Source organism: Nelumbo nucifera, chromosome 7 (genome assembly GCF_055504915.1).
Source record: "Nelumbo nucifera cultivar China Antique chromosome 7, China Antique-T2T, whole genome shotgun sequence".
NCBI classification, from domain to species: Eukaryota; Viridiplantae; Streptophyta; class Magnoliopsida; order Proteales; family Nelumbonaceae; genus Nelumbo; species Nelumbo nucifera.
In genome coordinates this window covers 38,421,336-38,435,069 of record NC_142655.1, presented here as the reverse complement: position 1 = coordinate 38,435,069, position 13,734 = coordinate 38,421,336, and the positions used below count along the sequence as shown (strand labels likewise).

General features: G+C 41.3%; 1 protein-coding gene across 2 annotated transcripts in view; it reads right to left on the bottom strand.

The window, feature by feature from the left end:
* Positions 1-13,734, bottom strand: part of PUB4 (RING/U-box superfamily protein with ARM repeat domain-containing protein) — a 40,372-nt gene that overhangs the window by 14,595 nt on the left and 12,043 nt on the right. For both annotated transcript variants that reach the window (XM_010245618.3, XM_088891297.1), the window contains exon 2: positions 5,273-5,550. In XM_010245618.3, coding sequence (XP_010243920.1) covers positions 5,273-5,545 — 273 coding nt within the window. In that variant the 5' untranslated portion in view covers positions 5,546-5,550. The remainder of the gene's footprint in view (positions 1-5,272; positions 5,551-13,734) is intronic.

The window sequence follows — 13,734 nt, the reverse complement described above, 5'->3', positions numbered from 1 at the left end:
GACATCAAAGATTTGGAAGATCTTCGGTATTTCTTGGGCATTGAAGTTGCTCGATCTAAGAATGGTATATTCATATCTCAACGCAAATATGTCCTTGATCTTCTTGCTGAAACTGGTAAACTTGGAGCTAAACCCATCTCCACTCCCATTGATCCTAATCATAAGCTTTCTACCACAGATGGTGCACCTTTGTCTGATAAAGGAGTGTTTTAGAGATTGCTTGGGAAGTTGTTATACCTTTGCATGACCCGACCAGATATTTCCTATGCAGTAAGTGTTCTCAGTCAGTTTATGCATTCTCCCAAAGATACTAATCTAGCTGTTGCAGAAAGGATTTTGTGCTACTTGAAAGGTACTCCAGGGAAAAGTATTATATTTGCTAAGCATGGTCACATGAAGCTGGAAGCCTTTACTGATGCAGATTGGACAGGATGTATTGATGACAGAAGGTCCACCTCTGGTTATTGTGCTCTGGTTGTTGGGAATATTGTGTCTTGGAGGAGTAAGAAACAATCAGTAGTTGCTAGATCTTCAGCTGAAGCAGAATACAGGGCAATGGCTCATGGTGTGTCAAAATTACTATGGCTACGATCCCTTCTAGAGGAGTTGGGGGTGGACTACGAAAAACCAATGATGCTGCTCTATTGTGACAACCAAGCTGCTATCAACATTGCACATAATCCTGTTCAGTATGACAGAACTAAGCGCACTGAGGTTGATAGGCATTTCATAAGGGAAAGAGTCTCTTCAGGAGAAGTTTGTTTACCATTTATCACATCAGAAGAGCAACTGGCTGATATCTTAACCAAGGGAGTTCCCAGGGGGAAATTGACACACTATATAAGCAAGCTGGGCATGATTGACATCTATGCTCAGCTTGAGGGGGAGTGTAAAGAGACTGGGCCGAATGGGCCCTAACAACCTCTCATGTGATATCCTTTATTTTACCTTTTATTTTATGTTGATGGGCCTCACTTAATGGGCCTATTATTTGTTCTTATTTTACTTTCTTTATGTAACTACCAAGCTGGCCGCCCACTTAAGGGTATACTTGTCATCATCAATTTTTTAGAGATTAATAAAAAAATAGGGTTAGAGGAGAAGGGTGATTAATTCGACTTCTTCTTCTCTTACCTCTTCTCTTTGCCATCTTCCTCTCTTATACAGTTATTCAGATCTGTTCTATTCTGCTAATCACTAAATTTAATCTTGATATTAGAGGACTGATTTACATCTCAGAAGTTTATCATAAATAGTAATTCTGAAATAACAGTAAACTTCTAGAAAACTTAAAAATTCTATTCCTAAGATACCTACAAAGTCAATAAAAGAATCGTATCTTAAGTAGTTCCTGCTTCTGGTTTTACCAATTCTTCTCGCATAAAATTCCTTTAAGATGAAGAATGAGGCCAAAAGACTTTTTCAGGTCATTTTTTCCTTCTCTTTAGATCTGTTGGATTCTATTTGGGCTTCCAAAGAGGCTTAAATAGATTTAACCAAGTGCATGCTGCTGCATCAATTTTCCCCCTCTAAACAACTCAAACCCATGATATGCTTATTTCAAGACAAGATGTAATAATTTTATTGCCTACCATTATGTTCTACATCACGATCATATAACCATGAGCACTTTGATAGGCAAAACATGAAATGCATTCTATCTTTGAAATTACCTAGAATAAGTAACCAAGAATCACTGCTCCACTTTAAGGTTTGTTTTGTTAACGCATGTGGATATCTTCCCAGCTTGTAGAGGACTTAGGCAAGGTGACCCCTTATCCCCTTTCCTTTTTACACTATTAGGAGATGTCTTCAGTAGGTTAATGCAAAAGACAAAGAGCAGCCAATTGATAAATGGGTAGGAAGTCAGAAGAGATGGTATGGTAGTCACCCATTAATAGATTGAATATCATTCTTTTTTGTGAGGGGAGTGACTCTAGGTTACGAACCTGAGGCTAGTTTTACAAGCCTTTGAAAGAATCTCCAATCTCAAGGTCAAGGTCAATGTTGAAAAGAGTTGTTTAGGCAGGGTGAACTTGGAGCAGGGGGAGGTAGAAGACCTTGCTAGGATTGTAGGTGGTGAGGTATCTTCTTGGCCCTTAAAATACTTGGGACTTCCTTTAGGTGCTAATGCAAGAAAACATAGCTTCTGTGCCCCAAATATAGAAAGATTTTCTAAGAAGTTGACATTGTGGAAAGAGGGATTACATTTCCCCAGGAGGCAGAATCACTTAAGTAAAATCCACTCTACACAACCTTCCAGTTTACTTCCTCTAGGTCTTAAGGATTCCTAGGAAAGTGGGAAAACAGTTGGAAAAGATAAAGAGAGACTTTCTATGGAAACCAAGGGAGGAGAGAAAGGATCATTTGATTAATTGGAAGGTGATCTGCAAGAGTAAAAAACAGGAAGGCCAAGGATTAGGCAATTTAGACAAGAGGAATTTGAACTTGCTTGGGAAATGGTTATGGAGATTTCTGATGAACATGATAAGTTGTGTGGCATAAGGTAATTTTAAGCATTCACGAGCAGACAGACAATGGTTGGGATGCTAGAGTGTCTACCAAGGCAACTTGAGCTTCCCCTTGGAAGGCTATCAATGCCATTCTTCCGAGTTTTCTCTCTTGTATCGGGTTTGACATTTGTTCTAGTAATTTTGTGAAATTTTGGGAAAATACTTGGATGGGACAGTCTCCTTTGAAAGACCAACTTCCTTCATTGTATGATTTATCCTCCTTCAAAGGGGAATTTGTGTCAAAATTTATTGCACCTTCGGACTCCCATTCTGGTTTTGATTGGGAGTTGAGATTTCAAAGAGGCTTAAGGGACTGTGAAGTTCCAACTATTCTTAAGACTCCTTCAAAATCTTGAAGGGGTGTTTCTAAACCCCCTTAAACCTGACTCTAGGATTTGGACCCCATCCCCCTCTGGCTCTTTCTCTTGTACTTCTTTTTTTGAGGTCCTCTCCTAGCCATCTGTAACCACACATCAGTTCCCTGTGAAAGAGATTTGGGGCTTTCTGTTGGAAGGCTATGTATGAGAAGATTAACACTTGTGACCTTACAAAAGAGGAAACCTAATTGTTGCCTTTCTCCTTGGTGTTTACTTTGCAAAACTAATGGTGAGACATGCTATCACTTGTTAATCTCATATCCTCTTGTTTCTTGCATTTGGGATTGGTCTCTGTCTCTATTTGGCTGCAAGTGGCCAAATCCTCCTAGCATGTCAAATCTATTTGCACCGTCTGTTTTCAGGTGGCCAAAGAAGAGGGAAGGATTTTGTAGAAATGTACTAGAGCAACAATACTATGGACAATTTGAGAGGAAATGAATAATTGAATTTTCAAAGAAAACAAGGAGCTCTAGAAGCAATAATAGAGTGCATCACTACTGGAACTGCTTTGGAAAATGGGTTAACACAGACCTGTTAGCTTGTCCTTTTCGTTTGAGTGATAAAACAGGTTCTACATTTTAACTTTTCATTAATTTTTTATTTTCATATCATTTTAATGGGTCCTCTATTTTATATAAGTCTCTTGGGCACTATGCACAAGAAAGGTCTCAACTCATAAAAGTATTAATTTTAACCAGTGTTTTCAAAACCGGACCGGACTGGATAGTTGGACCGAAAAGACCAAGAACCGCTCTATTTCACCCCAAAACCGCTTTTTGGCCAAAAACTATTGATTTGGTCAGCAAACCGCTAACCCGGGTGACCAAACCGTCAAACCATCCACCAGGACAATGGTTTTTGGCCTTTTTCTTATTTTTTCTATCAGAGAGGGCTGTCCATTCAGACCAGATGGTCAGACCGTTCGACTAGGGAACCAATCCCTAGAATAGTTCCCTATCCGGTTTGGTTTTAAAAACCTTGATTTTAACAATATTATTAAATAATTTATTAAAAATGCATTTGTACAAAATTAACAAAAAAATAAAAAAGAATAAACAAAACAAAATACAACATTAGAACACGGGCTCTACTTGCAATATATGAAACCCATGTTTAAATCATAATACTATTAAAACTATCAATTAATATTTTTTGTATTTAAATTTCTTATTTTTATTAGTGTTTATTAAGTTTGATTTTTAAGTGCAATTGAAACGTTTTTAATTTTTATTATGTTTTGTTAACATTTATTAGTTTTAAGTGGAAGTTTAGCGGATTTTTAAATAATATTTTATTTTTGTTGTTTTATGTTTGATTGCTTAACCTCAACCTATTTACTATTTGACATATTAATATTTTACTTTATTATGTTGTATTACTATTCCCCCCCCCCCCCTTCTCTCTCTCTCTCTCTCTCTTAAATGCCTTTTTAAAAGTAATAATAACATGCATTAAAATAAGAGGCCTTGGAAAACCCAAAAGTATCCCTCTCTCTCTAATAGTGTACAGCTTTATTGATCTAATCAAAATAGACAATAATTACTTTTTTATATTTTAAAAAATAGAAAAAATGCAAAAATGGAGAAAATAGATAAATAGCTTCTCTCAAAGGGGAGACATGCTGACATGGACCGTCCTATTTTATTATATATATATATATAGAGAGAGAGAGAGAGAGAGAGATGAAATATTTTTCTACTCTCTAGGAATACACAGCAACAGTACATGCTTGACCATCAGTACAGAAGGTTGTTGGGGATGCTCCCAACCTTACTTTTCACATGATACTCTGTGCAGAGATGACCCTTTGTTATTATAGAGAATCTCATTGCACGATCACTCACTATGTAAGGGTCACATGATTATTTTGTGTACTTTGTGAATGTTACTTATAAAGTAATATAAACCATAAATTACTTAAAAAGGAAAGAAAAAGAAAAAAGAAAATAGTGACTAAGATTATATTAATTCATCTATGCAGTGTAAAAGGAATATATGTATTACTTGAAAACAATATATGTATATGACAAATTAATTAACTTATTCAAAATAAGTAAAATCAGTAACACCTAAAGGGATAAGTAAATATGCCAAGATCCACACCCCCCCCCCATCAATTGATCTCCAAAACAACATATTTAACTTAATGAGGATCATTGAAAGATTAGATATTTGCACTGCACAACCCAAAAAAGGTCAGCAGAAAAAAAAATACCAGAACAAAAAAAGGCTAAATAACTAAATAGTGGGAATGGTAGAAAATATCCTTAAAATGGGAAGATGTCACATGCATTTTAAAATTCACAAAAAATGACTGGATATATCTGAAAAATTGGCATCTAAAAGTATATATAATCAATGCAAATATAAACAGAAACATACAAAATAAACTTTACTCATCATTGGATGCCAGCTTTCAATAAGCTCCCTAGCTTCATCAACAAACCCATCCAGCTCTTCAAATGTCTTATTAAGAATTTCATCAGAAGCTTTGTCAGAATCAACAATTCCATCAAGTATGGACCTCAGTAGCTTCAATATCTCATCTAACTTCTGGTAGTACTTCTTAACTGGTTCAGAATCTACATTGTTAGAAGAAAGATGACCAAGACGAGAGATATTGTTGAGGAGTGCCTTTAGATATGATATCTCCATAACACCTGGTTCAAAACATTATTAGTCTCCTGGTAGTTCAAGCATATTAATATTAACACAAATATATTAGTTCAAATGCCCTGATTGAAACATTAGTCGCAATGTAAGATTGAAATTAATAACAAGCCATGCAAAATAGATGAACCCACCAAAACATCCCTTGATTAACAATGCTCCAATAAAGACAATAAGAAAAGATTAAAACCTCACAACAAAAACCGATTAAGCATCTTCTTGGGGATGGGATGAGCCTAGTGTGATTCTCTCAACTCCCCTGATGAAGAGATCATCTGTTTTGTAGTATTATTTGTCTTTCTCTTATGAATAAAGCTTTATGTTCTGCAACATTTAAGAACATAATCAAGTGTGGTTGGAATTAGGCAAGTTTGATAACATTTGATGAACCTCGGATCTCTGAAAAAATGGCTTTTCAGAGGTCTCTGGTCATTTGGTGTTATTCCCCAAACAAAAGTCTCAAAACCTCTTACCTCTGTAAAAACATCCAAACCACTGCAAAGGATTCATGATTCAAACAAATGATCATTTTTAAAATACCCAGGCTGAAGTCCCTCATATTTTTTTTGATAAATAACAGATTTTAGTAAAAATGAAGAAAAATATGTCTAGGAGAGAGAGAGATTCCCTCTCCTCATTACGTAAACATACAAAATTACAATTGAGGCCAAAACAGCTGAACCTATTGACCCCTTGCTTAGAGAAAGTATCAGCCACACCATTTGCGCTCTTGGAACCCATTGAATTATTATCATCATATCTCTAGTTAACCACCTAATCTTTTTTTAGCATTTCTCTATGAGCCCAAATTGCATTTTTTTCATCCTTCAAACAGCTAATGACCACCTATGAGTCACCTTCAATAATCAACCTATCCAGATTCTTTTTTGTTTTTGCCTTTTGAAGTCCATATAATACAGAAAAAAGTTCAGCCCTTATGGAATCCCCAAAAACAGTAGGACCCGAGAACAATACTAAGATACTACCTTCCTTGTCCTAAAGACCCCCCCCCTACATCTAAGGGACCCGATTTACCAAAACTGCTCCCATCAAAGTTTAACTTCATGAAACATTAAAACTATCCTCTGGTGGTTCCCAATCCTTTTGAAGCAGACACTAACCCCAATTCTGACTTATCACATCATATAAATAATGTAATAACAATTTCAAGGATTCTACCCAATGAGTCACCCTTTCCGTAATGCATTCACAATTGCTTCCTTCTTTCTTTATCATTAAGAATCCTTGCATTTCTTTCTTCCCACACCAACCATAGAACAGAAGCCCTTCTACATCTCCACATAACTCTTCCTCTTTTTCTCAGTAACCTATAGGTGCCATGCAAAAACAAACTAGATAAGCTCATAGCAAAAGTCCACCTGCATCCAAATAGAGAAAAAAACATTTCCAAATATGGGTAACAAATGGACAGGAGATTAGTAGGTGAAAACCAACCTATTTTTTGTATTAAAAATCAAAATTTATTAAAATAAAAAGGGAGAAGACAGAAGAAAAGGTGAGCAGAAGTAACCCAAGAAGAAGGGGAAAAAAACCTAAACCTATCTCAACCCAACATTCTAGAACCCATCAAGCTGCCTCAACTTAGAAAAGACCCCCATTACAACTAACCCAATCAGAGCATAAAAGTAATAAAAAATAAAAAAATAAAAACAGAAATCTGCCCTCCTCACCCAATTTGCCATCCCAAATTTCCACAGAAGCAATACAGTAACCCCAACTTATACTTTGATCATTCCAGAGAATCTTCAGTGGCTTAAGCAATGCCTACCTTTCTCTTACCAACCTTCTTATCTTTTTCCACCTTACCAGGCCAAGACCAAATAAACCCCCTTTTAAGCTGGAAACAAATTTTAAAACCTGAACCATATGATGAAATTTTTTTATTTCTGAAACATCTCACTGTACTAGGAACCTCCAAAAAAAAAAACTATCAACTACAAGTAGTCTTGTTGATCCTTTCTAACTCTAATTTCACATTTCATTCAAATGGTTGTTTGGATACCTCCTTACCCTCTTCATTACCAGCTTCCCAGTAGAGACATGACCTTAAACTACCTTGAGCACCATTGATCTTGTGGCTGGAATCTTCCACTTCATTTATCCTTTTAAATTTTTCTAAAGGACACATTTCTTTCAATTCCTTGAAGGTTTTTCTTGCAAATCCCCCCCCCTCAATAAAACACAACCCAAAGATCATGCTCACCTCCACCTCAGTATTCACCACTTTCTCCAAATATTTAGATACCATGAGTCTCATCTATAGTAAGCTCCTCATCTGTTTCAATTTCTCCACCTCTGTATTCACCGCTCACTCCGCAGCTCCCCGCCTCAAGAGCCCCAGCATCAGGCAAGAGTCGACCCCGCGTAGTTCCAAGCCATGCAGCAGAAGGTCAACGGTATCCTAGCCATGATGGAGATGTTGGGACAATCGGAACACGCCCCCCAAGCTATTCAACCTGCCGTGCAGGCGCCTACTATAGTCGATCCTTGCACCGAGGACCCCAGAAAGCGCCACGCAGACAGGCATAGGGATCAATCTGACCGCGAACAACTGCAACCATTCAGAAGATCTGACTCCCCAACCCAGCCTCGTGTGCACGACGCCCGCAATAGGTCACATCACTCTACCAATCGAGTACTGGCAAAAGAAAGGCTCGGCCAACATCTACAGCAACTGACAATCTTGATAGCCGAACCCAGCTCGGTTCGAGACCAACCTGCGATCCCAAAAGGGGGAAAGTCCGCAAACATGGTCTCGGCCGACAAAGACACCGATATCAGAGAACTAAGAAAGCGGCTGGCCAAACTGGAACGCAGCCAAGCGAATAGAAATTCAACTCCTCCGACGGCCCGACCCTCAGAGCAGTACCACAGCCAACCCGCAAAGGAACCTGTTTTCATCCAAGAGATCGTCGATGAGCTTCCCCCAACCGATTGGCGACCTCCTCAGTTCAAGAAGTACGATGGAGCCTCGAACCCCAACGATCACATTGAGGGGTTCAAGGCGATAATGATGTTGCACGGCTCCTCTGAGGATCTTATCTGCAAAGCCTTCGTTGCCACCCTCCACGGAGTCGTCAACCTAGTACACCTCCCTTCCGCCACAATCCATATCCTCCTAGGAGCAATTGGAGGCATAGTTCCTGGCATAGTTCACCACCAACCAAAGGAACTAAAAGATGTCGACCATCCTCATGCAATTATGACAGAGGAAATGAGAGACCTTGAGGGAATACTTGGCAAGGTTCAACGTCGAGGCCCTTCAGATCCAAACTCTAGACCAATTGGTAGTTGTAACAACCATCATGAACGGGTTGCGCTCCTCAATGTTCAGCTTCTTGCTACAAAAGAACGCTCATGAAGCATGCGTGGAAGTAAAATAACGCCGAGGAAGCCCAGACGCTACAAAGGAGTGAAGAGGACCAACATGATCAGAAGCGGAAGGACCATGATGAACGCAGATCGGGCAAAGACAGCAAGAGACGGGACCGCCGACCAAACTGTAGACCGAGGACCCCGCCACGAACGTACAAAATTTACTCCCTTGAACGCGTTGCAGGCCAAAATATTGATGCAGATTCGCAACCGCAGCTTTGTCAGGTGGCTCGAAAAAATGAAGACCCAGGGGAACAAGAGGAATCGGGACAAGTATTGTGATTTCCACCGAGACCACAGCCACGACACCAAAAGCTTCCACAACCTTCGCCACCACCTGGAAGACCTCATCCGATGCGGATACATCCGTTGGGTCATCGATATCAAAGAACATAAACTCAGAGAAGAGTCGCACCGCACCAACAAGCCCGCAGCCTGAGCTCCCCCGGTTGGGGTCATTGCCGTCACCTTGGGTGGGACGGCCCTTAGAAGGGAAAACTAGGCAGCGTTTGTTTACGATACAAACGCCGAACCAGGGTATTTATGCACCCCGGTTCGCGTTCGTGAGCGTTTGTTTGAAACATAAAAAGGTAATGATTATCAAAGTAAAATTGCATTTTAACACTTTTGTACTCTAAAAAGAGAGCATTACTGTACCTATTTTTTGGATACAAATTTGTATTCATTTGATAATTAACTTTTTGACCAAAGTTGAGGTATTGGAGCATAAGATAATTGGAGCAATTAATGATGGGCCCACACCTTTGCACCGATTTCAAACAAACAGGATGAATGCAAAACGGTTTAAAATGTGAACCGTGTTTGCATTAATGAACCGAAAAATGGGTAAATATGTAGTGTACATATTTGCGTTTGCATTGCAACCAAACGCAACCCTAGGCATGGAAGAACTACTCGGAAGAGATGGAGCGCCAAGACTAAGACGTACTGACGACGATCGACACCGAGCACTTACGACGACTGGGTTGTATAAATAATCTTCTTCAACGGCCGAACTCCATGCTAACCAAAAGACAAAGCACGACGGAAACCTCGTCAAAGACCCGACTGACCTATAACGGCCGAGGCCCGACAACCATCACATGAAAGACCCGACCAACCAGACGATCAAGGCCAAAACAAGCCCTCAACAGGCACCGCGGGAATGACGTCCCTACCACAATGGCAAGAGGATGGCCATCGAACATCGCACGCCCTCCCGACTTGCAACCGAAGCAGAGATAACTAAGGACCACGGCTAGCCTAGTCAAAGAGCACAAGGCTCTCCAAGACCAGGTGCCACTAAGCTCCCCGACAACGTTGAGAGCTCGGAAGCACCTCGGCCAAAATGAGACCAAAGCCACAAAGCCAAAAACCTCGGCAAGGCCAAGACCTTAGCCAACATGAGACCAAGGCCACAAAGTCGAAGTGTTAGATAGTGTATGCCCTTAGCTCCAATCAGAATGATGTACATTATGACATTTAATGTAAATGAATAAAGTACATATTTGATTCATGTTATCATGGTGTGTTTTTGTGTAATACCCTTAAACTTGACACATATGAAACTCGTATTAGTTTAGAATCTTCACAGCCGTGGGATATACCTGGGGAGATTTATCCTGCCAAAGCTAACACTGATGTGCCACCAAGTTGGTTGGGGTGGCTTGTCTCAACTGCCAGGGTGAGACCTGAGGTACATGTAGTGTGGGTTTTCATGAAACCCTGAACCGGACCAAATTTCCAGTATTGCCCTGGACCTTGGAGATAGATAGGCAAAACTAGAATGTTACACCTGACCCCTAGACTCGATTATGATACTTCACTAGGTGTTGGATTGGATTATCTTTGATATGCCAATCAGTGAGATCCTTAGAGGTGGTCAAAACCTGGGTATGTTGGGACAGTTCGAGAATTCATCTAAGTGGGTGATCATAGTGACAGGATCAGCCCCTTTGTCGGACAAAGTGAATGATCGGGGATGCACTCTCCCTGATGGAAACCAAAACTGTCGGCAGTCGATTTCAACCGTTGAAATTTGTTTTGCAAAATATATTTATATAAAGATATACATATATATTATGGTTTCAAAATGTTTGCAAAAGGTTTTAGTTCCCGGGATCCATGTGAGTAGAGAGTGCAGCATTGTACCTTGCAGCCGAGGGAGAGGTCCTCTCTTGTCGGGCAGTGTTTGATCATTATGGGCTAAGAGGTTAAGTGTAAGACTATTGAGGGTAATACCTAATGGGCCAATCTTGCATCTGCCCACAGTCCTTGGGTTTTTATAAGGTGGCTTGACCCAATGACCATTTAGTGTAAATGTAGGGTCCATTAAGAGCCCATCGTGATGGACTCAGGGGTTCATTGTCTCCTACAGTGAATTCGGCCAGGCCTTGTAACAGAGGCTGGGTTGAACCCATGTGGTTGATGTGTAGATCAATGTTTGGGTCCCACGCCATACAAGGATATCCAATTGGGCAGCAGTTTGGAGGATAAGTGAGCACATGGACTTAATGGGCCTAAAGACCAATTCGAACTGTTTTAAATAGATTAATTAAAGAGGGGTGGTTCTGGGATTTAGATCAGTAGATAGGATAAGGGATTGTCCCTATCCACTCAGAGAGTGCAGATCCAAATAAAGATTTGGATCAAGAAACTCCTAAGTAGATTAGGAAGGCCGATCTTTATCTGCAGATAAGATAAGGGATTATCCTTATCTCTTAAAGAGAGTCCAGATCCAAATACAAGATTTGGATTAGGAAACTCCTAATGGGATTAGGAGAACCTCTCTTTAAGGCTATAAATAGAAGAGGGTGAACCCCAATTCATCCATCATATTACTGATACAAGAGAGAAGACAGCATACATTTAGACTGACACCATCTTCTGCTCTTACCTTCTCCTGCTATTGCCGCCATTGCCAGTTTGATTTGTACCTGTAGGAGCGATCAAGAAGGGTTCTTGATATCACCTTTTGGCAGAAAAGGTGATCTGAAGTCGTGCTCACTCACTCTCCATCAAATTCTTGGTGAAGAATCAGGTTCTTGCTGAAGAGCCATCCTGCTGATTCTGCTCCACCCTACGCTATGTCATCTTCAGTGGGAACAGTCTTTGGTAATCTCCTTGGGCGGGAACACCTTCGTTGGGAGTTAATTTTACTCCGTATCAGGTACATCCCTCTCCTACTTTTTGGTTTTAGATCTGGTTCGGTTTAGGTTCAAGATTGATCCTTGAAAATGCAATTTTCTAAAATAGGGAATGTGATTCCCACATGGGAGAGAGAAACATTTTTGAAATTTCGCCCAACCTACCTGCAGGGTTCAGCCATCCATATGATGGATCTCTCATCCCTTCACAAAGACCCCGACCATCTAGCGTCAAGCCCAAGACTGAGGCCAACATAAGGCACCAAGGCTACAAAGCCGAAGACCTCGGCAAGCCCAAGATCTCAACCAGCACGAGACCAAGGTCATAATGCCGAAGACCCCAGCCACAGCATCAAGTCCAAACCCTGACCTATGGGCTCTACCGACCAAACTAATTCCAAAGCGGAGCAACTTAGAAAAACAAGAAACAACACAAAATGTGCTCGGCAAAAAGACTAAACTTCCATTACTCAAGAAGCTAATAAAATGATTATAAGCCCAGAATATTGAGCTGTGTACAAAAAAGAGCATGAATCCAAGCCAATTATACTATTTGCAAGGTTCACCTCCTCGAGGGTGGTCGCGTTGTCTTTCGAGGCAGACTGCTCAGCTAGCGGCACCTCGACATCAAAGGGTTGTATTGTTCCACAGCCACGGCGATCTCTGGGTGCTCGCGCATGACCCTCCTTTGGCAGCGAGCAAAGCCGGTCTACTAGGAATCTATAGCAAAATCGTCGAGGGCAATCTAGAACTCCTCGGACTCCTTGTATTTGGCAACTACCTCCTCGGCCACCTTTTGTGCCTTGTCGTGGTCCCCCTTGAGCTCACGAGCCCGGCTCTTCAAATGTCACAACTCTTCGTCCTTGGTTGTTTCCGCTTGCTTCAGCTCGACCATCTCCGTCTACAGATGGGAGAAATCGCCCTCCCGAGCCTCGACCATCTAACGAAGGGCACACATTCGATCAACCAGCGTCATCACCGCACAGACAGCCTACAAGAGGAAAACAAGTCAATGAGAGCGGCATATCACACTAAAGAACGAAAAAGGGCAGTTCAAACATCTTACTGCGAAGGATTCCCGGATGGCCACACTCTCTAGCACATCCCAAGCCAGTTGCTCAAACACGCCCTCAGTCTCCAAAATGTCCTCCGTCCAGACACACCAACTCGGCCTGTACACATCGGCCCCCATCTTTGCCAGACTTGAAGGGGGGACCTCGAGGCTTCTTCGCGGCACGGACCATGGTGGAGACCTGTCAGAGCTGACGTCCACCATATCTCCCTCAATCGGCCTCAGCCGCATACCCTCAATCAGCCTCAACTTCTTATGCAGCCGAGGGTTCATGACCTCTGGGCAGCGCTACTACTGAGCCACCCCAACCTGGGTCGCCGCCCTCCTCTGCGCAACAGCCTGCATGCGCCTCATTCTCTCCTCGTCCACAACATCCATATCTACCAGAGAAAACCAAGTCAACCAAAAGCAAGGAAACAGAGCAAAAGGAAACTCACTAAAGCAGGAACAGACCAGTCGGGGGCCCCATCAGCCCGACACGGATCAACATGGAAAATGACGTGTACTCCTGCACGTCTATTCTCATTATCCTCCTGATGACTGCTAACTCTTCCCTAGAC